Source organism: Thalassophryne amazonica, chromosome 21 (assembly GCF_902500255.1).
Source record: "Thalassophryne amazonica chromosome 21, fThaAma1.1, whole genome shotgun sequence".
In the NCBI taxonomy this organism is placed as follows: Eukaryota; Metazoa; Chordata; class Actinopteri; order Batrachoidiformes; family Batrachoididae; genus Thalassophryne; species Thalassophryne amazonica.
Window position 1 is genome coordinate 14,561,572 of NC_047123.1, and position 26,628 is coordinate 14,588,199.

General features: G+C 43.1%; 1 protein-coding gene across 1 annotated transcript in view; it reads left to right on the forward strand.

Moving 5' to 3' along the window:
- Positions 1–5,460: 5,460 nt before the first annotated feature.
- The window catches only part of ptprk (protein tyrosine phosphatase receptor type K), a 360,414-nt gene continuing 339,246 nt past the window's right edge, over positions 5,461–26,628 (forward strand). Inside the window, exons 1-2 of the mRNA XM_034162505.1 lie at positions 5,461–5,713; positions 11,852–11,875. Of these exons, the coding sequence (XP_034018396.1) occupies positions 5,638–5,713; positions 11,852–11,875 (100 nt within the window). The 5' untranslated portion in view covers positions 5,461–5,637. The remainder of the gene's footprint in view (positions 5,714–11,851; positions 11,876–26,628) is intronic.

A 26,628-nucleotide genomic window follows, 5' to 3' on the forward strand; every position in this document is an offset into this window, starting at 1 on the left:
GCGAAGCAGGTTTATTACATAAGCTATCTTGCTGGCATCAGTCGCGTACATGACAGGACGTTGTGCGAAGACGAGCGAACACTGCATAAGGAAGTCCGCGCACGTCTCCACACAACCTCCGTACGGCTCTGGAGGGCTTATGTATGCTTCAGGGGAAGGTGGGAGGGGTCGTTGAACGACCTGTGGAACGTCACTGTTACGCACAGGGTCGACAGGAGGGAGAGCCGCAGCAGCGCCCTGAGGGCGCGCTTCCACATGCGCGGCGAGAGCCTCCACCCTGCGGTTAAGGAGGACGTTCTGCTCGGTCATTAAATCCAACCGAGCCGTGAAAGCGGTGAGGATCCGCTGCAACTCACCGACCATTCCTCCTGCGGACGCCTGTGCGCCCTGTTCTTCCATTGGCCGTTCAACAGCCGGTTGACGCCCCTCGGGATCCATGACGTTGGCCGAGATATCCTGTTGGGACAGTGTAGGTACACAGACCCACAACAGGGGGCGCAAATGAACGGACAATGGAGGAAGTCAAATACAACACTTTACTGTTGTGAAAGGGCACAACAAACACAACAGATTACAACAATAGACAAAAGGTCAAATCACAAAAGGTGTCGTGTGGGCAGGCTCGAAGATAGAAGACGTCTGTCCAAAGTAGAACCGGAACCACACGATTTCCTCCGCCACCAGACCCCGGGAATACTGGAGCTGCCAAGTCCCGAACTCCCAGGTGGCCACTGCCTCCGCGTGTCGGATCTGGTACTGCTGGCGAGGAACAAAAAAACAATTAAATGTGGGCGCGTATGCACCCAGCAATTCACACGGCAGGAAAACCAACTCCACCTCTTGTTGGAAAAAGAGTCTGTTATACGATACACAAAAAGTCACAAAAGGTTACTGTCGAATAAATCTCACAGCCAGCTGAGAACGTTACCTTCCTGGTAAAGCGATATCTCGGCAAAGAGGTGGAGATGACGTCTTGCTGATATACTGATGCTGATCAGATGAGTGGTGACAGCTGTCATAGGTGATGAGTGTCAGCTGTCACCCCGGCTACTCCTGTTAGGCGGCAGCGCCCTCTGGTGCCTGGAGCCCGCACTCCAGGCAGGGTGCCCTCTGGTGGTGGTGGGCCAGCAGTACCTCCTCTTCAGCGGCCCACACAACACCTACCCAACCTTGCTTATTAGTTACAAGTTGTCTGCAACTGCTAATAGAGTGCATAAATCTGCTGATGAAGTAACTGTATAAAGTAACTTAAAAAGGAAGTAACTTTTCAAAGTAACTGCAGTGTGACTGCGGTCTCTACGTCTTATGTATGGCTCTGTGCCTCAGCCCTACTGGGAGAAGTTGCAGTTCCTTGACTGGCGTCTTGAGGTTGGCTCCAAAACAGAGCACATTCTGATAGCGATCCATGTTAAAATGGTAAATGGACTGCATTTATATTTGAGCATCTGCATCAGATGCTCAAAGCGCTTTACAATAATGCCTCACATTCACCCCGATGTCAGGGTGCTACCATACAAGGTGCTCATTACACACCGGGAGCAATAAGGGATTAAAGACCTTGCCCAAGGGCCCTTAGTGATTTTCCAGTCAGGCTGGGATTTGAACCGAGGATCTTCTGGTCTCAAGCCCAATGCCTTAACCACTAGACCATCACTTCCCCTGATTATGTAACATATTTTATAAAGACTGTAACTTTATTAAATTAAGGAAACAATGCTGCAACACAATGATGGCATTTACTGATTATGAACGGCAAATGGATTAAATATAGAGACTTTCGGAGGACCTTGGAACAGTAGTTTCCCAATAATGCGCTCAGGAAAGACCAATGATTCAACATTTTATAGACAAATGTTTTTGGTTGTGATCATAATAAAGTATGTTTCATTTATAAGGTAATTGTTATTTGGGAGATTTGATATACTTCATTAGTTTTAATACATTTACTAAAATATGCATTTTAAGTATTTTTATTTTGGGGAATTTCAGCTATTATTTATTATTTATCCATGGGAATTGTGTTAGTTGATACATCTTGTTGTGTGGGCCGCTGAAGAGGAGGTACTGCTGGCCCACCACCACCAGAGGGCGCCCTGCCTGGAGTGCGGGCTCCAGGCAGTTTAAAGACGTCTGCACAACGGTGGAGAGCGAGCCGCGCTCCAGTCGGCCATCAACATGCAGAAATGACCGGATCATTTCCAAAGTGAATGCTGTGGTGATGCGGGACCGTCGTGTGACTATGCGAGAAATTGTGGAAGAGGTGGACATCAGCACTTTTTTGGCACATTCCACTGTGACAGAACATTTGGCCATGAAAAGAGTTGCAGCGAAATTCATGCCGATGGCTTCGGCACGAAACTGACAGAGCAAAAGCACCACCGTGTTGAAGCCTCACAGGATATGCTGTGACATGCCCACCTCTTTCACAATTTCTCGGATATTCACACGACTGAAAAGCCACCGAAAGCCGTCTGAATCTTCCGAATGGTGGAAGAGGTGGGCATCATTTTTCGGAGTCCAGCATGTCCAGCAAACCTCTTCTGCAATTTCTCGGATAGTCACACGACGGTCCCGCATCACCACAGCGTTCACTTTGGAAATGATCTGGTCATTTCAGCGTGTTGATGGCCGACCGGAGCGTGGCTCGCTCTCCACCGTTGTGCAGACGTCTTTAAACCGGTTGTACTGCTCCTTAATCTGTGTGATGCCCATAGGATCGTCACCGAAAGCTGTCTTAATAATCTGAATGGTTTCCACCTGGCTGTCGCCCAGTTTCTGGCAAAATTTGATGCAGCTGCACTGCTCCAGTCGTTCCGCCATTTTCCTTGCAAAGAAAAAATGACGAGAGAGCACACCCATCCTCACACAAAGGCTGCTTACCAGCAATCGACAGGCGTGAAAAAACTCACGCATGCGCACGAAGGTTCAAGGTTGGCTCATGCAAGCACACGTGATTCAAATCCATCAGATTTTTGAAAAAAATAAAAAGGTCGGATACTTTTCTAACAGACCTCGTATGCTTTAAATCCTCTGTTATACGAGGGAAGGCTGAAAAGTTCTAAGGCTGACTATGATGCAGTTGTCGAATTGACCAAATTCAGGGTTATTTTTCTACATAGTCTCCCTGTAACTCCACACACTTCTTCCAGTGGTGCTTGAGTGCTTCGATTCCCTTGGCATAGAAGTTTTCATCTTGAGAGTCAAAATAGTCCTCAACGGCAGCCATCACCTCATCATTGCTCCGATAGTGCTTCCCAGCCAAGATTTTTTTCAGGTTTGGGAACAGATGAAAGTCCGAGGGTGCCAAGTCAGGGGAGTATGGTGGGTGATCTACCAGTTCGAATCCACACTCATGGATAGTGGCCATGGCCACTGTTGACTTGTGAGCTGGGGCATTGTCTTGATGGAACAGCACCCCTTTCGTCAGCTTTCCTGGTCGTTTCTTTTTGATAGCCTTGCGTAACTGTCTCAGTAGGTTAGAATAGTACTGTCCATTTATGGTTTGTCCCTTTTCAAGATAGTCCATGAACACAACGCCCTTGGCATCCCAGAAAACTGAAACCATGACCTTCCCCGCAGACGAAACGACCTTGGCCTTCTTTGGAGGTGGTGACCTTGGGTGTTTCCACTGCAGATTGTTTTTTTTGTCTCTGGTTCAAAGTGGTGAACCCAACACTCATCCTGGGTAAGAAAATGTTCCATGTAATTGGCTGGATCCTCTTCAAATTGCGCCAAGTTTGCCTTCGACATGACTAGCCTGGTGCGTTTCTGATCAGGCGTCAGAAGACATGGCACCCACCGAGCTGACACCTTTGACATTCCAAGTTCTTCATGCAGAATGTGTTCAATTCTCTCACGAGATATTCCCACAGCATCTGCTAGCTGATTAATTGTCGATCGTCTGTCGTCCATCACCATTTCATAAACAAGGTCAATGTTTTTCTGGGTTGTGGCTGTTGCAGGCCGCCCAGACCTTGGGTTGTCTTCAAGGCTCTCTCTGCCCCTCTTAAATTCAGCTGCCCACTTCTGCACTGTAGATATGGAGGGAGCTTCTTCCCCTAATGTAGCAACCATATCTGCATGAATGTCCTTGGGCTTTAACCCCTTCTTATGCAGGTACTTAATCACACCGCGATGCCAGATTTTGTCCATTTTTGCTGTTTCCCTCTACCACGAACTTTCAAACTTGGCTATGAACCACAAACTACCTCACAACCTGGAAGAAAATAACACAGTTAGTCATCAGAAGAGTTGAACTTAATGCATGCCAAGTTTTATTGAAATGGCATTTCTCCTTCTTGGTGAGCCTTAGAACTTTTCAGCCTACCCTCGTAGTGCAGCAGATAACTGAAACAATCCTTCACATGGCGATACAAGCACCAGATTTGGCATGAAGGTTCTTCATAAATCAGTGTTTGAGAAAAAAGTGCTGGCCATGTGAAAATCCAATATGATGGCCAGGTAGGGGTCAATGAAGAATGACACAGGGTCAAAATTTAAAAATGCTCCAATCATATTGAAAGCAACACCAAATTATGTGTCTGATCACAATGATTCCAAAAAGGTATAATTTGTACTATCTATGACTGAATGTTATGGGGTAAAATTTGCAAGAATGGTAAGAAAGGTCAGTTTCAGTTTGCACAGGAGTCAAAAAGTTAAAGTTGCTCCAATTTTGGCAGAAAGTGGAGCAAAATATTGGTTGAACTAATAGGATTAATAAATGGAATAGTTTTGACTGTGTTGAATGCTTGGTTTGCAGAGTAAATGTCAAACAATGTTGACGTACATTGGATTCTATGGCATATAACGTACGTTACCCTGTAATGTGACAACTAAGCATGACACATGGTGCAAACTATTCCTTTTTAAACCTTTATTATCTCAACCAATAATTTGCATCACATTTTACAAAAATTGGAGCAGCTTTATCTTTTGACCCCTGTACAAACTGAAACTGAGCTTTGTCACAATTTTTGCTGTTTTTACCTCATACCTCCATAACATTCAATCATAGATGGTCAAAACTATACCTTTTTGGAATATTTATGATCAGACAAATAATGTGTTATACTTTTCAATATGATTGGAGCATTTTTAAATTTTGACCCCTGTCTAATTCTTCATTGACCCCTACCTGGCCGCCATATTGGATTTTCAAGTGGTCAGCACTTTTTTCTCAAACACTGATTTATGAAGAACATTCGTGTCAAATCTGATGCTTGTATGACCAAGTAAACAATTCTGGCCAAAAGTCATACTTATCTGCTCCGCTATTATAATCATAAAATACTACAGATTTTAAGGCAGCACTAATCAATTTGGATACATCTTTAAAAGTTACCTTACGGGCTAACTGTGGAGCTACTGTTTTCTCGTGACGTCACACACTTCCTCCTCTCTCTCTCTCGCTCTCTCGCTGTGAGTGCGTGTGCGCGCGTACCCCGCCCCCCTCGCGCTCCCTCCGCGTGAAACAAAGTGTCCGCGAGCGCCCGTAGGAAGCGAAAAGGACAGAGGAGAGAATGGCGCAGGAGGAATACTGAACTAAAAAAAAAAAGACACAAAGAGACGGAGACATTCAGCGGAAAACTTTCGAGTGAAGTGTTCACACTCCGCCGCACGGCCACGTTTGCGAACATGGACGCACTTTTGCGTGTGTTCGCGGGACTCCTGCTGTGGACGGCTGGTGACGTGGGCGCTCAGATCCAAACAGGTAAGGAGCAGCGACTCTTAAGTTCTGCTGTCGCGGTTCATTCACTACAGGTGTCCTGGAGAAAAGTTGCCGAGGTGTCCGTTGTGACAGTCGTTTTCGTCTCACTTTGAAATGTTGCGTTTTTGTACTGTGGGACTCTCGGCGGGTTGTACACAAACAATGACGATTCACAAACTCCGTATCCTTAAACAACATGATACAACTTTCGGCTGTAAAGTTGTAGTGATTCATGACTGAGGAACCTGTACTAGTGCACCCGCTGTTACCCAGTTAAAAGTGTTTTTATTATTATTATTATTATTATTAGTAGTAGTAGTATTGTAGGACGAACACGAATGCACCATTTCGTCTCGCCAGCAGCGCGTGAAAGAAAAGTTTCGACGGTGCGGCTCGAGACATGTCGGTTTCGTAACATGCCAGTGATGGAAATTATGCTGCACTTTAGTTTTTATTTATTAGGTGTGTAATCGTGTGCAGTCTGTGCATAATGCTATAAATGCAGCTCTTCTGCACCCGTATTTTTTAAAAGATCTCCAACTTTCTTAGCGCGTCGAATAATAATAATTTTCGGGGTTTAGTCAGCTGATGCGTGTTATACCGCCGTATTTTACATCAAAAACATTTATATATGTCATTTTTCTGTTGTCAAATAAAACTTATTTAACTGGATTGCGAAGCCTCTCTCGGGTTTTCCGGATTCCCGTTGAACCTGGAAAACCGTGCTCGACTCCCCCCCCCCATCCATCCATTCAAGGTAACGCGGACGTGTGAGTAATCACATCTTTTTGTTAAAGTTCCAAAAATGAAGTCGAGACCAGCTCATCCTGTGGCTGATTTTGGGTGGTTTAGTTTGACTTTACGCACGAACGGTTTCTCGCACTGCGTCTCTTTTTTGGGTAATGTGTGTTTTTATTTCCGCGTCTAACAAATAAAAGAGTGCACAGCTTCTTGGAAGTTGACTAGCATATTAAAAATAGAAAATTGCGTTAATATAAAAATGTTCTAATAAGCTTAGATCTGTTAATGCTTTGATTTTTACGCATTAATTACCCGTTGCGCGTCCCGGTGCGACTCCCTCTGCGCACCTCCCCAAACTACCCAATCTTTCCCTCCCTCTCGGCCATTTGGTTCTCTGGGCAACAAATATGTGGAATTGCTTTGAGGCGTCTCCGGGAATTTGGTTGCTGTTAATTTACAAGTAAATACTAGTGCCTGGGGGATGATTTGGAGCAGGAGTGGAGAGAAAGCCCGAGTGAAACTTGCAGGGATTGTCTTGCAGAATAACAAGAACAGTTGCAGAATTATTTAATGATAATGGAATTATTAAACGTGTTATTGCCAGTAATGTTTGTGCATTAGGGTCTTCTCAGATCCCCAGAAAATAGTGTTTTACCAGACGTTTTGGCCACAACTTAGCATGGTTGAATAGTGCAACACCCTGCAAAAAATAACATTTCCCATTGAATCAGCATTGGCACCTGATACAATTCTAAATGTTATTAGAGGTAATTTGTTTTAGTCTCACCTGTTTCATATTTGCAGAAAACAGAAGTAATTGAATCATCTGTTGACCATAGCTATAACAGTGGAGCTGAGCAGGGCGGAAGTGGAAATAGGTTGTCCAAAGTGGAAAACAATATCTGTGCCATTCTTTTTTTTAACCTTCCTTTGAACCCGCTGGAGGAAATCTCAAAATATTCTTTGATTAGTGTTTTTTTTTTTTCTTCAGTCCTGAATGCTGAATGTTAATTAGCGCTCTGTCAGTGAGTGCAGGGAATTTTGTAGGTTGCTGTTTCTGACTAACATTAACCTGAAAATTTAAATGTGTAAAGAATGAATGCAACAGGGTTCATAAGCAGGTTATTAATGCAGAATTTGTTCTGTGGTACATAGCCTCAAAAACAAAAAAATTGCAAACAAGGACAAGATAAGTCAGTGGATTTAAAACTGCTGTTCATACATCAGCAATGTCACTTTGTTTGTCCTGATAGTGTTTATAAATCTCTTTTTATCTTGAAGTTGTGGCTCCTCATTTACAAAGTCACACTAATGATATATATATTTTTAATAAATAAATCATTCTCTTGTCTCCTCCTGTCATTCCTGTACTGCAGCAGTTTGTATTTTTTTTCTTATCATTTTCAGTGTCAGTGTAATAAATGTGTAGACGTGCCTGTTTCTTCTCACACATTCTCCAGTTCCAATGTCAGTGACGGAGTTTGTTAATTTGACAACTTTGGAAATCTGTCTTCTCTCTGATAGAGTTGTGACACACATTCCAAGTGTCTTTAATCTTAATGAAGTGAAATAATTGTTTTCCATTAGTGTCTCCAGATGAATTAGAAGGCTGTCACCGAACATAAAATCTAAGCCGGTTTAATTAGAATTGTAAATTATTTTAGTATTTTGAACATTAAAACCAAGTTGGTTTAATTATAATCGTTTTTCAGCCCCATTTGGGAGGTGAAATAAAATCACAGAGTGAAGGACAGAGAGACGGAGAGAGAGAAAATCAAGAAATGCAGCCATTGGCTTTTGGCCGTTGGCATCTAGTCCATTAGAGATGACTGTGAAAGTGGCAGGCGGGAGCGTGCACATGTGTGTGTGTCTGTGTGTGTGACTGTATGTTCAGTGTATGTTGCCGTCTGTTTGAGAGAAGCCAGTGCCTTTAATCCAAATGATACACAGACAAGCATGTGAAATGTTTGTCTCTCATTTGGATTTGTGTCAGAATGCCTTCTAGTCCTGCCATGTAAAATGGCATGAAATCAAAAGAGGTTTTATTTATTTTCTCATTAAAGCAGTGCTTCAGCCCTGTCATTCACATCCATCTTCGTGTCTTCAAACACCGCTTTGCTGAGTGCTCAGTCTGTTTTTAATTTAGCGATGGGTTTCAAAAATCTCTCACTTTCAAAGTACTGGTGCAAAGTGTGTGAAAAATGTAATCTGTTGATGGAATTGATTAGATAATCCCTCATTAGGGTGTAAATGAATTTGTGATGGTGTGATGAAAAGCAGAGTAGCAATAAACAGCAGTGGTGTCACAGTTTAACTTTTGGTTGTTGCTAGAAACTAAAAATGAAGTAAACCAGAAAGAAGAAACACTGTGTAATTGGCACTGTTGCTGATGCAGTTCTATCCACAGGATCATGAAAACAGGCGTTCCTATAAGTATCTTTCAAGTTTGGCGTTAGTCTACAGGTACTGATGAATGATTAGTGGAACATGTTGGTCCGAGAGCAGAAAGTGAACTATGAAGACGGTAAAGGCCGTTGGAAATGAAGGGAATTAGTTCATTGAAAACAAATCCACAACTCCTGAAATATCACATCCCTGATGAATGATCATGTTAGACCACTATCATCAGTCTCTGCTCGGCCCTGTTTGGCGCCGGCACATGGGGCCTTCAACTGCACCGCACACAAACACATACTTACACACATGGTTGACTAATGACAGATTAAGTAATCAACACTTTCAGCTGATTAATTACATTACGCTGCAGACACACATACTGCAGCTTCTCTCACACACTCATGGACACAGCTGTGTTTAGCCTCCGCACCAGTTGTGTGTGTGTGTGTGTGTGTGTGTGTGTGTGTGTGTGTGTGTGTGTGTGTGTGTGTGGGGGGGCATCTTGGTTAAAAAGTAATTATTCATAGGTTTGCCATGAGAATTTGAGTGGCGTGTAATCACCGAGGAGCTTGTGTAGGACGTCCTCACTACTGTTTCACTGCAGGTTTGCGTGAACTGATTTTATGGTTTAAATATAGCAGAAATACTTGCACAGTGACCCACGAGGGCCATTTAACCAACATAATTCACAAGATCTTTTCAAACAAAGTGATAAAAGTGTTTATCACTGGCTCATATGGATTGAAAACTGTTACATAAATACATTTGTGTAATATATTTAAATAATTTGATGAATGTATTGAGTCACAAAGGTGGGGAAGAAAACCTGAAACCGTTATATTTTCTTTTGTTTTTTTTTTTCTTTTTGAGAGTATTTCTTCTGTGCTTCCAGTATTTAATGGCTGAATCACACCGTGATGGGTGGCATGGTGGATTAGTGGTTAGCACTGTTGCCCTATAGCAAGAAGGTCGTGGGATCTCTTCCCACCTGTGGCCTTTCTGTGTGTAGTCTGCATGTTCTCCCCGTGTTTGCGTGGGTTCCTTTTGGGTGCTCCAGCTTCCTCCCACATCCAAAGATATGCAAGGTCGGTGAATTGGAGACGTGAATGTGTTTGTATGTCTATATGTGGCCCTGCGTCAGACTGGAGTCCTGTCCAGGGTGCACCCCGCCTCATGCCCTATAACTGCTGGGATAGACTCCAGCCCCCCACGCCCTTAATTGGAGTAAACGGTTGAAGGTGCGGGGGTTGCATAGGAGGGTGGACATCCTTCAGCTGTGTGTGTGTGTGTGTCTGTGTGTGTGTGTGCATGCGTGTGTGCGTGCGTGTGTGTGTGTGGCCCTGTCACAGACTGGCATCCCGTCCAGAGTGTACCTCACCTTATGCCGTGTGACTGCTGAGATAGGCTCCAGTCCCCGGGTATGGCAGTCCCCAGGTATGGAAAATGGATGTCACACCATAACGGATAGGGTAAAAGGATTAACTGTGTATTTAAATATTTTGTCTGTTGCCAGAATCATGTAATCTGTTGGTCTCCCGTGGATTTGGGGCTCTGATTGACAGATGACATCACATTTTCACATGCATCACAGAGCTGCATTCAGCAGATCGATTTTCCTGGTTTCAAAACGTATATCTGCACTGAGGGAAGCTGGATTTGAGTGGGGTTTGCCGCTGTTCATGTGCTGTTCCTACAGTGAGGACATTCAGCAACTCTGCAGTGCCTCCTCGCCAAGAGAATTTGCTGGGTGCATTGAGGTCCAGATAAAAAAAAGATGAAAAACTCCACAGCATTGTCGTTTTCTTCAGTAGTCTGACCTGTAGCAGCCATGCTGCATGTTGCTGGGATCGTCACAACAATGTGCGTGCAAGTGTGCGGATCAAAGTCATGCAAGTGTCAGGGCACCTTTACACTGAAAAAAAAAAAGACAGGAGTTGAATCAACGTAATTGAATTGTTTCAATTGGTAACACCTGAATGAATTAAGGTCTTTCAAATTAAGTTACTAAGTTAACTTACTAACTTAATTTTATATATATATATATATATATATATAAACTTAGTTGTAGAGGGCACACAGAATTTTTGACATTGGGCCACAATCAAGCAGTTGTGACATAATTCTTGAACATAATTCTTGTATCTCATGATACAAAATGATGATTCTATTTGTTACTTAATATTTTTCCACTGATAGGCTGCTGCTAAATAAAAGACAGTTATGCATGTATCACATTTCAAGATGAGACACAGACCAACTGAAGAAACATTTGTGTCAATCTGGGGAAAATATTTAAATTATGTAATTTAAATTAAATTACATGAACTCAAAACTGAACTAAAAATTCAGAAAGCAGTGATGTAAAATAAATAGCCACACTTTACAGTTATGAATATATTAAAATAATAAAATATATCCAGAAAAATAATCAAATTAACTGTTGCTAAAGCACAAAGTTTTGAGTTTTAATTGACAAATATTGTTACTGGCAATCCCATAGTTTAAAATTTGAAAATCAATAATAATTCTCACTGCTGTCTATGGTTTGGCACACACGTGAACTGTGGATTAATTGCAGAGTTTACATAAGTATGATTTTGTGTCATGGTGACTGCATTCATTCTGATGCAGTTGCAGTGACAACACAGTCTGAGTGGAGGTTAATGCAGCTGCATGTGGATGCTATGCAGCCTGGTAAAAGCAGCCTCGTGCGCTGCTCGACACAGCTTTCTGCTCATGGGCTGCATGTGATTGGCTGATTATCTGTTTGTGTTACCAAACAATTGAACAGGCGTACCTAATGAAGTAGTTAGTGAATGTATGTCCAACAAAAGTTGATATTGCACTGAACCAGTTATTAAAATATCTGAAACTGCACACTTTTGCAGATGTGTTAACTATACTGCCTTTTAAAATACGTCATATGTTGCATTTTAGTGTCAGTGTGTACATGCTAACTAGTCTAATTCTGTTATCATTTCTTGTTGCTTCTGTTGGATCCAGCTCACATGGGACATGCTGAGAAAGGTGAGTTACAATTGGCCGGTCAAGAGCCGAGCTTCATCTGCCAACGTCATCATCATCATAATCATCATCATTTTTCATCCTCCCCAGCAGCCAGTAGCCTTTAGCTTTAGTGAAATTCCTTTTTCAGTTTGTAAGTCTCACTTTTAATTATCCCTTCATTAGCTGTGTCATTTTTAGTGTTACATTTTCCATCTGCTGTGTCTTTTCTAATTGTACAATTTCGGATGGCCGTTCTCTTAAGGCAGATTCATGCTGCTGATTGTAGTTACATTTCATTTGACCATTCCGATGTTTAAAGATATTAATACTAATTCAGTAACATGCTTTTAGAGGGCGGTATGCATTTTCAGAGGCCCGACGTTCACGCCCAGTTGCCCAAAATGACAGATATTCATATTTATCTGTGAATATCTGTCATTGCGGGTGACTGGCCGTGAACGGAGCGACTCAGAAAATGCATACCGCACGACAACAGCATGTTATTTGCATTATTATCACTTTTTACTGAGATACACAACACGTAACACGTACATAAAAATTTGGCTCACTTAGCTTTTGTCGTGTCGGCTGGCACGCGCTGCTCTCCAAATTCAGCAGAGCGTCCTTATCAAGCTGGCTGCTTTAGCTGCTGTTCATTGTCGTACTATCCATGAGAAAATCATCCGGAATATCCATATTGGGACCAAAACACACTTCTTGCCTTTTCATCTTTTCCTCTGTGGACAGTTTTTTCCCCCCTCTGTGGACAGTTCTTGGGCTGCGCGCTATGACGTAATTTGTTTACGCACAGCGGGCCGGTATAGCCAGGTAGCGTCAACGTAAATCTATGATACCGGCCTAGCAGCGCCTCCGTAAAGTGATAATAATAATCTTTACCACTGCATTTGAGATTAAACGTTGAGTATAAACAGTCAGAAGCAAAACAAGAACAGAACAGAGATATGTGGACCAGCATAGGTCTGTGGCTTTGTGTTGTCCAAAGAACAGTTACTTTTTAAAACTGCAGATAAGTTATTTGAGTTTTTATGGTGCTGACATAGAGATAACTGATGTAGCTATCAGTGGCATTTGATGCCATGAATCCATCTTTGGTGACTTCTGCACTTACCAACACTCTTACTTTAACAGACCAGTACAGTAGATGCTGCATCACCTCCGTGAAGTATGCCATGAGGTGTAGAGGACTTTTTTTTTAATTACACAGAACATGGTAAATAAAACTTTAACTGCATCTTAAAAATAAAGAAATAAATAATGATCTGTATCACCCTTTCAGCCAGAAAATGTCAGTGCTCTCCTTAATAAAAATCAATACATCTGAATAAAAAGAATAGAAACAGCATAAAAATTCAGACACCAAATTAAAAACATATCACATAACTAACAAATATAAATGGCAACAAGTTAAATTCATGCCCTAGGCAATGGAAAATAAAATTGTCTTAAGATTAACTTTAAAAAGAGCCCGGCGTATCGAGTCTTATCAGAATAATTTAAAAAATGATCAGGTTCTGTTCTGTTACTGAAATAGCTTCAACACACTGACTTGGTGCAGGCAGTTAGTGTGCTTGTTTCCAAAAGAAAAGATCCCTCTTTAACGCAACCTGTGCCCATTTTCCACATACATCTGGGGTTGCGTCATGAAGGGTGCCTGGTGTCAAACTTGTGCCAAATCAACCTGACTGGATTTGCTGCTGTGACCCAGAGACACAAAAGACCAAGAACCCAAAGAAATGACTGAACACAGTCTTCTGTCATTTAATCTGTTTGAGTTTGTCTGTATGTCTCTGCTCCTGTTTTTGTCTTTCTGTCTTTCTCTCTGACAGCTGTCTAAAGGTTTGATGTCTCCAGGTGCTGTTTGCTTTGTCAAGCCTGGTGTTTATTATTGCCCCTTTCACACCAGGCCTGCTTCGAGTTGCGTCATGTGGTGCCATGGCGGCGCTGAGTTGATGCAGCCTAACGCCACAATACCGTGAGGGACGCAAAGGGGGACGTGAAACGGAAGCAAAAAATGAAACATTGAATTTTTTTGCCGTCGAGCACAGGACACAGAAAGGAATTAGTTTTCTAGTTGAGGCAACTTAACAGTACTTAATGTGATTGGATGTCACACCCACACATTATAACGCTATCTGACGCCAATTTATGATTCCTGCTGTACTCTATTGTTGCCGAGCTATAAATCACGCAGGATTGTTGTTGAACTTTTTATACCGTATACTACACCGCTCAAAGAGCACGTAAACAATTGAAAGAAAAAAATGCTCATTGCAGCCTGGCTGCAGCTCCTCACGCTCACCTCCTCAAGTTGTGTTAAATAAATTCCATTAAGTCCTGCTCACAGACTGATTGCCAATGACAGGACATGTCCACATCCAGTGTACTCCTCACGGAGGACATCTCCATGTCCACTCACAGACGGTTCAAGTACACGAATGCTGGCTGCAGCTCCGCGGTCACAAGAAGAAATATAAACTAGAAGAGAAATCAGAGCGCAGACCTGCTCATTACAGTCTGGCTGCAGCTCTTCAGGCTTCTCCGCCACTGTTGCGCACAACTGACGCAGACATTCCTGCATTATTAGATATGCAGCATACGCAACTCGAAGCAGGCCCGGTGTGAAAGGGGCTTAAAGGAACCTCTATCTTTGTTTTTCTCTTCTCTTCTCTTCTTACTGCTTTATTCTTTTCCTCTTGTTCTTCAAAGTATGAACATATATGACAAAATGTTGACATGATATCACCTCATATTTACAGTTTTTCTTTATTGTTAAAAGACCAAACCTCATACTCTGAACCAAATGGTCAGTTGCCTGAACCCTTTTATTGACTTCATCACTTTTATTAAAAGTAATCAGATTACAAGTAATCCAATTACTTTTGGATTACATTTCAAAGTAATCCTACCCAACCTTGGTAATGGTTACTACAGGTAGCAGACATTAAACAGTTAAAGCACGGATAGTTTGTGTACAATGACTCAAAATGGGTCACACATAACTAATTTGATGGAGTCGTATTAGCCCGTTAAGAGTGCGCAGGTTGTTGATGTTGGATGGAAAGAAGAAGGGAGGCAGAGAACAAGTGTGTGTAAGAGGTTGTGTATAGATTTGGGCCGTTGCTGAAGTAACTGGCCAGTGCAGTTGTCCTGTGACTCTCTATGCGCTTCCAAAAAGCAGGTGTGGTGATAACACCCAGAACCTTCTTGCCTTCCTCAGTGGTCTTTGGAATACCTTGTTAGGGCCTGAGCAGCAGGATCATGAGCAGGCTGAGCATCTTGTGTGTGTTATAGTTTGGGATAGTGTCAGTTTTTTTCCACCATGCTGTCCTGATATGTGAGGAGTTCAACATCAACCAACAATTCATAAATGTTTGCCTTCGACCATCGTCTCGCTTCCTAAACCCAACTGAGTCTGTGTCTTGGTCAAAAGAATACAACCCTATACCGGGGACACTCTCCTGTTATGGTACACAGCTGTGGAGTCTTCCCAAGGCTGTGAATTCTCACAGCAGATTGCTGTTAATGTGGGAGGTGTTATGTTTTTCTCTTTTTTTTTTTTCTTTTTTTTTTGCTGTCAAAGTGTTTTTAAAAAACAGCAACAAAGACACTTCAAACAGCAGACACAGACAACTACATCAGTCTTTAACTATTAATGGTATCCCAGGAGGCTTTGCGGCATCAGCAGTCACATCACCACAAGTGAATGTTATATTTTTATTTCCAAAAATCAAAGAAAATGAGACGACAGTGAAATTTAAGCAAGGTTTATATTCCATAAACTTCAAGATGATTGTCTGATTTTGTTGTTGCACATGTAAGTCAAACAGCATTTGCACTGCTATGCTTCAAAACACAAATTGCTGAATACAAACTATTTCAGTCCCCATGACAACTCAGCATGCAGAAAAACTGTGTTATCCGAGTCCATCCAGCTGTAAATGGGCACTGACCTTGGCTGGGGAAGTAACCTACACAGGACCGGCGCCCTCTTATCCATTTCACCCTGTGGGATCCAGGGCTGCCACTGCACCAGTGGTCATATATCGAACTTACTTCTTCAGAAACGGTTTATTGGTAACACACTCGGACTCCTGCTGTGCTCGGTGCCTCCTCTACACCATCACGGTTTAAAATAAACTACAGCATAGCAGCGGCGGGTCTCTCACTCTTTTGCATGATTTTGAAACTTAATTTAACATACTTGGTGATGTTTTTATTGAAATTTGGCTGGGTAGTTAATTATACATTTTTTGTCTGTGGTGTGACAGCCTCAGAACACATTTTTTTCTTACTTAACATGGTCTTGAACGTTCAGTGTGCTAGAAATTAAATACATTCACAGAGGTTGCTTCTTCAGAACAGATGTCTGGTGTTTTCCCCGGTGTCTAGCTCATTCCCCTTTCTCCACTTTTTGGTGTGTGTGTGTGTTCCTGCAGTCCAATTAAACCCAGTTTCTCATTATATCATCTCAGACACTCCAGTGGTAGATTATCAGTGTAATTGTATTCATGGTATCAGCCCAGTTGTGTCTCTCCAACTGCTTCTTCAGTCAATGCGCAGATGTTATTGTTTTCCGTTTTTGGGAGTTACTATTACTGCTATTACTAATAACCATAATTAATGTTCGTCCATTTTTTCTACATTTGTGCAAGGCATGGGGTCAGATAAATGAAGTCTACTGTAAGTGGGCCAGGACATGTCTGTGTCTGTATGAGCACCTGCTGTGGATAAGAAGTGTGTGTTATCCATTGTGTACATGCGCTAAATCATACTTACAGTGGTCCAACATTATGATTAAATCTAGGGATGTCCCGGCCCATTCTGGCTGAATCTGACTGGAACTGGCCCAATAAAGGAACTTTTTGACTGTTTGGTGTCAGAAAAATTAAATCCAGTACACCAAATCAGTGCATGTTTCCTCTGGCTTTATTTCATAGTGACAGGAACTGGGAGACTAAACAGGATTGAGGTAAAGATGAAGGCAGCAATGTACAGAGACATCCTGGATGAAAACCTGCTCCAGAGTGCTCTTGACCTCAGACTGGGTGATGGTTCATCTTTCAGCAAGGCAATGACCCTAAGCACACAGCCAAGATATCAAAGGAGTGGCTTCAGGACAACTTTGTGAATGTCCTTAAGTGGCCCAGCCAGAGCCCAGACCTGAATCCAATTGAACATCTCTGGACAGATCTGAAAATGACTGTGCACCGATACTCCCCATCCAACTTGACGGAGCTTGAGAGGTGCTGCAAAGAGGAATGAGCAAAACTGTCCAAAGATAGGTGCACCAAGCTTGTGGCATCATATTGAAGAAGACTTGAAGATGTAATTACTGCCAAAGGTGCATCAAGTATTGAGCAAAAGGTGTGAATACTTATGTACATGTGATTTCTTAGTTTTTTATTTTTCCGTAAATTTGCCAAAAAAAAAAAAAATCATTTTGGGGTTTGTGAGTAGAATTTTGAGCAAAAATATTTATTTGCTCAATTTTGCAATAAGGCTGTAACGTAACAAAATTTGGAAAAAGTGAAGTGGTGTGAATACTTTCAGGCACCTTTGAGGCACCTGGTTATTGGGCGGTTATCCACTGAAAGCCCCACCCACACACAAAAAGTAACCTCTTTCTACACTTCATTGTACAAATCAAACTCTTTGCATAGTTTAGAAAGGACAATTTCTGTTTTCTCAGTCTTGTTATTTTAAAAGAAAATTATTAAAGAAATCACTGTTAGCGAATAAAAGAATATTTAGAGGGGAATCATGCAAGTGGTGATAAAAGCATCAAATTCTGCAGAAATACTTCTCAGACACTCCTCTTTTGAAAAAAATGATTGGCTACTTGAATTTTCAATCCGTGGTCAGGTAGGGGTCAATTGAAGAATTACAGAGAGGTCAAAATTAAAAGATGCTCCAATCATATTTAAAAATATTCCACATTGTCTGGCAAAAACTTGGGTCTGGGAGGAGTTCGGGGAGGCCATGGAGGAGGACTATCGGTCGGCCTTGAAGAGATTCTGGGAAACCGTCCGGTGCCTCAGGAGGTGGAAGCAGCTCTCCACCCGCACTATTTACGGTGCGGGTGGGGAGCTGTTGACCCTGACTGGGGATGTTGTCAGGCGGTGGAAGGAATACTTCGAGGATCTCCTCAATCCCATTGTCACGTCTTCCGAAGAGGAAGCAGAGACTGGGGACTCAGAGGCGGACTCATCCATTACCCAGGCCGAAGTCACCGAGGTGGTTAGAAAGCTCCTCGGTGGCAAGGCTCCTGGGATGGATGAAATCCGTCCTGAGTACCTTAAGTCTCTGGATGTTGTGGGACTGTCTTGGCTGACACGCCTCTGCAACATCGTGTGGCGATCTGGGACAGTGCCTCTGGATTGGCAGACCGGGGGTGGTGGTCCCTCTGTTTAAGAAGGGGGACCGGAGGGTGTGTTCCAACTATAGGGGGATCACACTCCTCAGCCTCCCCGGTAAGGTCTATTCCGGAGTACTGGAGAGGTGAATTTGACCGATGGTCGAACCTTGGATTCAGGAGGAGCAGTGTGGTTTTCCTCCTGGTCGCGGCACACTGGACCAGCTCTACAAGCTCCATTGGGTGCTCGAGGGTTCATGGGAGTTCGCCCAACCAGTCCACATGTGTTTTGTGGATCTGGAGAAGGCGTTCAACCATGTCCCTCGGGGCACCCTGTGGGGGGTGCTCCGGGAGTATGGGGTCCTTTGCTAAGGGCTATCCGGTCCCTGTACGACCACAGCAGGAGCTTGGTTCGCATTGACGGTAGTAAGTCAAACCTGTTTCCAGTGCACGTTGGCCTCAGCCAGGGCTGCCCTTTGTCACCGGTTCTGTTCATTATTTTTATGGACAGAATTTCTAGGTGCAGCCAGGGTGTAGAGGGGGTCTGGTTTGGGAACCACAGAATCTCGTTTCTGCTGTTTGCGGACGATGTGGTTCTGTTGGCTTCATCAAATCAGGACCTTCAGCGTGCACTGGGGCGGTTTGCAGCCGAGTGTGAAGCATCCGGGATGAAAATCAGCACCTCCAAATCCGAGGCCATGGTTCTCGACCGGAAAAAGGTGCTTTGCCCTCTTCAGGTCGGTGGAGTGTCCTGGCCTCAAGTGGAGTTGTTTAAGTATCTCGGGGTCTTGTTCACGAGTGAGGGACAGATGGAGCATGAGATCAATAGACGGATCGGTGCAGCATCTGCAGTGATGCGGTCGCTGTATTGGACCGTCGTGGTGAAGAGAAAGCTGAGTAGGGGAGCAAAGCTCTTGATTTACCGATCGATCTACTTTCCGATCCTCACCTATGGTCATGAGATTTGGCTCATGACCGAAAGAACGAGATCACGAGTACAAGCGGCCGAGATGAGTTTCCTCTGTAGGGTGGCTGGGCGCTCCCTTAGAGATAGGGTGAGGAGCTCGGTCACTCGGGAGGAGCTCGGGAGTTGAGCCGCTGCTCCTCCACATCGAAAGGAGTCAGTTGAGGTGGCTCGGGCATCTTTTCCAGATGCCCCCTGGACGCCTCGCTGGAGAGGTGTTCCGGGCACGTCCCATTGGGAGGAGAAAATGGATGGATGGATAGATGGATGTTTGCCTTATCACAAAGATTCCAAAAAGGTATAGTTTGGAGTATATGTGACTGAATTCCATGGAGTTACTGGATAAAAACAGCAAGAATGGTGACAAAGGTCAGTTTAATTTTGTACAGGGGTCAAAAGTTAAAGTTGCTCCAATTTTGGTAAAATGTGATGCAAATTATTAGTTGAGTTAACACGGTTTTAAAAAGGAATAGTTTGGACCATCATCCTTACTTATCACGTTACAGGGTAACATATGTCACATGTCATAGAATCCAATAGACGTAGACCTTGTTTGACCTTTACTTTGGAGACCAAGCATTCAGCACTGTCAACACTATTCCATTTGCTAATCCTATTAGCTCAACCAATAATTTGCATCACTTTATACCAAAATTGGAGGAACTTTAACTTTTGACCCCTGTACAAAATGAAGCTGACTTTTGTCACCATTCTTGCTGTTTTTATCCCGCAACTCCATAGAATTCAGTCACAGATAGTCCAAACTATACCTTTTTGGAATCTTTATGATCAGGCAAATAATGTGGAACATTTTTCAGTATGATTGGCGCATCTTTTAATTTTGACCTCTGTGTAATTCTCCAATTGACCCCTACCTGACCACCGATTGAAAAGTCAAGTGGCCAATCGTTTTTTTTCAAAAGAGGAGTGTCTAAGGACTATTTCTGCCGAATTTGATGCTTTGATCACCATTTGCATGATTGTTTCACTTATCTGCTGTATTATGTGAGCCCCTCTGTGCTGATTTGTTCACTGCACAATTTTTTGAATCAGACATACCATCTGTCCATACCACCAGAAGTGATAAAACACCGCTGTAGAGAAACATCACCTGTGCTGTGACACACCAAAATGTTGCCACTGAGAAGAATCCAGACTTTTGCTGTTTTTGGGAACGCATCAGACCTTATTTGTCTATGTTTGTATGCACTGGAGCAGCATTTGAATACAATACGAACACACATTCTCTCTTCAAGTTGGCACTATGCAGACAGTTTAGTTAAACTGTCTTCTATTCTGCTCTCACCAACTTCACATCTTATTCCATTCCTGCAAAGCCGAGTGCTACTCCCGGCTATTTCTCCCCTTCAAGTCTCTCCGAACAGATAGTTTACCTCAGTCTTCTCTCACTAAACCCCTTCCTCCCTTGCTTTGGAATTTATGGCCCACTAACTGAAACAAAGAAACACAGCATTTGTCAAACCCTCCCCCCCTCCTGTACACGTTTCCCTCTCATTCTCCACCTCCAGTGCTCTTTCGCTCTCCCCGCTCCTCCCTGTTCCTCCAGTTTCTCTTTTCCCTGCCCTTTGCCACAACAAGGGTGAGATTTCACGTTCCCAAATCTGCACTGAATGGTGCAACGCGATACAGATGTATTGTACTTAAGGAGACACTTGTCTTGTCGTCATGTACAGTGAACCGACGCACACTTTGGGAACAGTTTGAACAAAGTTAACAGGAAATAATTTAGAACTGTTCCATGTAACACAGCTTGTCTCATCTAACAGAGAGATAAATCTGTGAACATTTTATCGACCGAGTCAAAAAATGATAATTCTTCTGTACAGTATGATGCTGGCACAAAACATTCTCACTCTTTGTCTTTACCACACCCCCCTCTGACTCACGCCAAGGTCTCTCTCACTCCCTTGTTCTTTCTCTCTTCCCGTCTCTCTCTCACCTTCTGTCTGGAATGTTTTTGTTAGTGTTTTCTCTGCTGTCTGTTCAGTTCAGCCAGATTTACTTTGGCACGCGCGCACACACACACACACACACACACACACACACACACACACACACACTACTCTTTGTACTCATTTTTTTAAGTAAATTGTCTCTTTGTGTTAAGTGAATGGGTTAACTGTCACTATGACTATATTGGGGATAAGGTAAATAAAACGTGTGTGTCCATCGTATTTGTGTGCATGCACTTGCATGTGTGTGAACTAAGCGAGCTGTCTTGTTGGAGTAATGTTTACCAGATACAACTCTGCCTCCCCATGACATAAACTGTCTCTAACGTTTAGTCTTTTCTCTCGCTCTTATACACACAGGCGCTACGTCCCATAGGATTACTACGTCTTTAAGACTCAACTATATGAAGATAAATAAAGTTTTAAAGAAAAACTATGCATGTGTTGTGAATGAAATAAAATGTGTTGTTGTCCCCAGGTCAAATGGATTGCCTTTTTAAAAGTGCCGACAGTCCACTATTTTATTTTTTTTCCAATTTATTTTCATTTAAATAGCGCCAAATCACGACAAAGTTGCTTCAAGGCACTTCACACAAGTAAGGTCTAACCTTACCAACCCCTAGAGCAGGGGTAGGCAACCTGTTCCAGAAAGAGCCATGAGGGTGCAGGTTTTCTTTGCAGCCACTGACTCCACCAGGTGATTTCACTAATTAACTGATTCCATCTGCTCAAAGTGATATTAATCAGTGAAATCACCTGGTGGAGTCAGTGGCTGCAAAGAAAACCTGCACCCTCATGGCTCTTTCTGGAACAGGTTGCCTACCCCTGCCCTAGAGCAAGCGCACAGGTGACAGTGGTAAGGAAAAACTCCCTCTGATGATTTGAGGAAGAAACCGCAAGCAGACCAGACTCAAAGGGGTGACCCTCTGCTTTGGCCATGCTACAGACACAATTTACAAAAGAATATACAGGACATTTTGGGTGTCTATGCAGGTGCACAGGACGGGAGGCTTACGGAAGAAGACATCCACCGCCATCTCTGGATGGTGCTGCACCTCAAACAGAGAGAAAAACATAATCATGCATCAGAAAATAATAAATACTGTATAATTTGTCAGCATTAAGCAACAACAAAAACAGAAGAAATACTAAGGTGATCACCGGCCACTAGCCCTAAGCTTTACTAAAAGGCCCAGACTTTAGATAAAGTTGAGGCCGCGGCCTGCTCTCTTTACTAATAAATTAATTTAAAAGGGTAAAAAGCATAGTAAGATAGTATGCCAGTATGCTCTTCAGAATCTGACTGGTTTATTGACGCAGGGAGTTCATTCCACAGGACAGGGGCACGATAAGAGAAAGCTCTATGACCTGTGAATAATTTTAAAGCAAAATGCTAGATTTGATATTGATATTGATTTGATATTGGCCTATAGTTTTTCAATATACTATAGGCCAATATTAAGCTGTGTTTACACATAATGATGAGAAGTCACAAATACCGTGAAGTATACATTCTTGGCCGCTGATCACAAATGTGGTGATTCGGGGCAGAGGCGTCAGGAGTCCTCAGGAACTGTTGCAACCTGTTAGCATGCGTTACAATTAATGGCACATGTCGCTGGCAAATTATCAGGAACCATTACGCACGGTCAAGAATAATGTCCCGCGCTGTTGCACATAACAGTTCGTAGTTACATTCTGTCACGTTGTGAATCAGGCAAATTGTCTCCCCCATATTCTTGCTACCATGAGCTGCTGGGTTGTGCAGATAGGAGGTGGAGTTGACGGAGAGAGCCAGATGTCTGGCTGCACACGGCTCTCCTCTGGTTCAGATTCGTTATGAACCCTGCTGTTGCTCTGAAGCCACTGTCCAACAAAGCCACCAGTGCGGGGATCACTCTTTGAGCAGCCTATTTTGACAGTGACATTCCTGTCTTTGTGTCCTCAGCCTTTGAAATCAAGAGTTATCTGGGAAGAGTTTACGGAGTCAAGTGGGAGAGTTGAGGTCTAAAGGCACCTTGACACTTGCACAAATTTGATCCCCGCACTGGCACACAATCTGGCGTGCCAATGAGTAAACACGTCGGAAACTGTTGTAAACTGCTTGAACTGTGTGCGGCTGTGTGCCAGTGTGCAAACAAAATTTTGAAATATTTAAAATTTCTGGCACGCATTAATTTCTAGCCACTTGTGTTAAACATAACTTTACAGTTAAATTATCTACCTCATAAGAAGGAATGAAAATGCAACTGCTTTACCAATGCATTACGGTGTGTGTGTGTGTGTGTGTATATATATGTATATATATATATATATATATATATATATATATATATATATATATATATATATATTAATTAACTTCGAGACAAGATTCCAAATACATTCTCCACCACACATCGCGCACAAGACAACCTGCAGCTGTACAGTTTCTCTGTGATTCTGGGAGTGATGAGAGAATGGTTTCATCAGTCAAGTTCTGAGAGAAAATGTGTCATGGGCTAAGAAATTGTTATTTTATATGGCGGGACAAAGCTTGATGTCAAGTGGGACAATGCGGGACGCATTGACACAATGAATTGCACGGCAATGCGGGGATCAAATTTGTGCAAGTGTCAAGGTGCGTCAAGTCTTTAGTGTCCTGGTGCTGCCTGTCTTACTGTATGGTTGTGGGATGGGAACACTAACCAGTGACCTAAGTTGACAATTGGATGTTTTTGGTACCAGGTCTCTTCAGCAGATCGTGGGTACTGCTGGAATTTTTTTTTTCTTTTTAGTGAAATGAGTGGTTGCTTAGGGAGACTAAGATGAGAAATCATCAGAGCCAGTCTGCCCTCCATCCAGGACTTATACCGGTCCAGGACCAGGAAGTGAGCTGGTAACATCTCTGCAGACCCTCACACCCTGGACACATACTGTTTAAACTCCTCCCCTCTGCTCGACTGCTGAAAAGTCTCCAACAGGGATTTCCTGCTGGCTGTTCTGCTCGGTGACTGCAAACTGTGGAGTGGATTTCTTGAATGGAGGCGTGTCTCAGACAGACGGTGTAATGAGACAAGTCTCCGTTCAGGAAATCCATTCCACAGTTTGCAGCCAGCTAGCAGGTGAGCATTAAGCAGTCCTGCAGCTGACAATCTTTCATCACATTTGTTGTATTTTACATCAGAAACACTGCAAAGCAAGACAGCATTGTGCAATGTTTGCAAGGCCAATGTACTGAGAGGCGGAAGTGCCGTCGCAACCTACAATACAGCAAAACTCATCAAACATTTGAAAAAGTGTTAAGAAAATTCTTATATTTTATATATATTATATCCTATAAAATTAACAATAATAATATAATATTAGGCGGCATGGTGGATTAGTGGTTAGCACTGTTGCCTCACAGCGAGAAGGTCGTGGGTTCAATTCCCGTCGCCTTTCTGTGTGGAGTTTGCATGTTCTCCCCGTGTTTGCTTGGGTTTCCTCCGGGTGCTCCGGTTTCCTCCCACATCCAAAGACATGCGGGTTAGGTGGATTGGAATCTTTAAATTGTCCGTAGGTGTGTGTGTTGGTGTGTCTGTGTTTGTTTGTCTGTTTGTGGCCCTGCGACAGACTGGCGTCCTGTCCTGGGTGTACCTCGCCTCACGCCCTATGACTGCTAGGATAGGCTCCAGCCCCTCGCGACCCTTAATTGGACGAAGTGGTAGAAGACGAATGAATGAATGAATATAATATTAAAGCAAACAGAGCTCTACTATTGGTATCAGCGGATATCCAAATTCAGATATCCGGACTGGAAGTGGGGAAAAAATGGATCAGTGCATCTTTCCCAAGCAGTAAAAGATTGTGGTTATAGTGGGAATCTCCACAGGTGTAGTCTGTTGCAGACAACTGTTTCCTGTATAAATGAAGGTTAAAGTCTATCTGGGAACTTGTTCTGCCTCTTTTTGCTGTTTGCACTTTGTTGTACCCCACTCCAAACACTCCAGAGGTTCACATAGCTCTGGACTTTGAGGGAGTGAGCGAGCTGGCCACATGTGGTTTTGGTTAGCCACAGTTTCCCTTTCACTGGCCTCAAATTTACCACTTCTACTTTACCATGGTCAAGTACACATGTATATCTGCAACCACCATATGCCACTGTGTGGGCGACTCAATCTGCTTGTGTGTGTGTGTGTGTGTGTGTGTGTGTGTGTGTGTGTGTGTGTGTGTGTGTGTGTGTGTGTGTGTGTGTGTGTGTGTGTGTGTGCGTGCGTGCGTACGCTCGGCATGCTCGTGCATGCTTGTCCTGGCCCGAGGCAGAATCGAACAGTACACTTAATCAAGGTTAGTGGTCCAGAGAGAGTAAGGGTGATTGACAGAGACAGAAAGACAGACATAGAGTGAGAGAGAGTGAGAACAGTCCTCAAACCATCCAGAAAGCATAGTATTGCAATTTTTTTCAATACAAGATTGGCGCACAAGTGCAGTTTAAGTTTAAGTGCAGGCTATGTTTCTGTAGACAGCAATTTTAAGAGTGATGTGAGCTGCTATTTCTACAGAAGACTGGAATTTACAGTGTCAATAACCAAGGCGCGCAAACAACAGATGTGTCACAGGCACAAAATCAAACATTAAGAGTCTGAGATTCTGTGAGCTGCACTTTGTGTCAGGTATAAACGCCTGTTTCAGTCTTGTTTGGTCCATTGTAGGGTACATTCAGTGTTGTTTCCTCATTAAAATCTTTCACATTGTGCAAAAAATATCCTTCATTCTTTCTCTCTTTCCATTTACAGTAAAGCAACAATCACAGGAACACATTGCTTCTGAGAGATGTTGTTCATTGGGCAGTGGCATTTCATACAGTCCACGATAATATTGGAAAAACCTTTACATGATAAAGTCTCATATCGTTATATAAATAACTGGGTTTCCATTACAGATTAGGGGAGTAACAAGATGGCGCCGGTGTGTTTGGCAAGTTGTCGTCTTTACTTTTTCCCAGTTGTTTTCAGTGTGTTCTTTGGTTGGCAATGCTTCTCCTGTCAAGCATAATTACTCCTGAGTCATCTGCTGGAGTTGTTCATTGATGTTCTGCAAACCCAAATGGGTGTTTCTCTCCCATTTCTGTCAGCTGAGGGAGGGGGAGCACAAGTGGCAGTCAGAGGACACAAGTGCTGCATACCTGAGTGAAATGAGGATTGTTAAACCCTGGTCCCACCAAATAATGTACAGTAAATAATGAGCCACGCAGCATGTTTTTTTATTTTTGGTACGAGAGAAGGTATTCAACAATCGTGGGAGAATAGTGGCTCTGAGAGGCTCTGAGAGGCAGAATATTTGGCTAAGGAGGCTCATATCTGAGCGTGGCGCTAATTTCAAGAAGTTCAAACTTTAGCAACAACAGCATGGGGCAGTTTGTGTACGAGTTACTACGAGGCAAACGAGGATTTGTTGAAAGCCCATATATAAATACAAAGTTGACCATGTTGCATGTTCATTC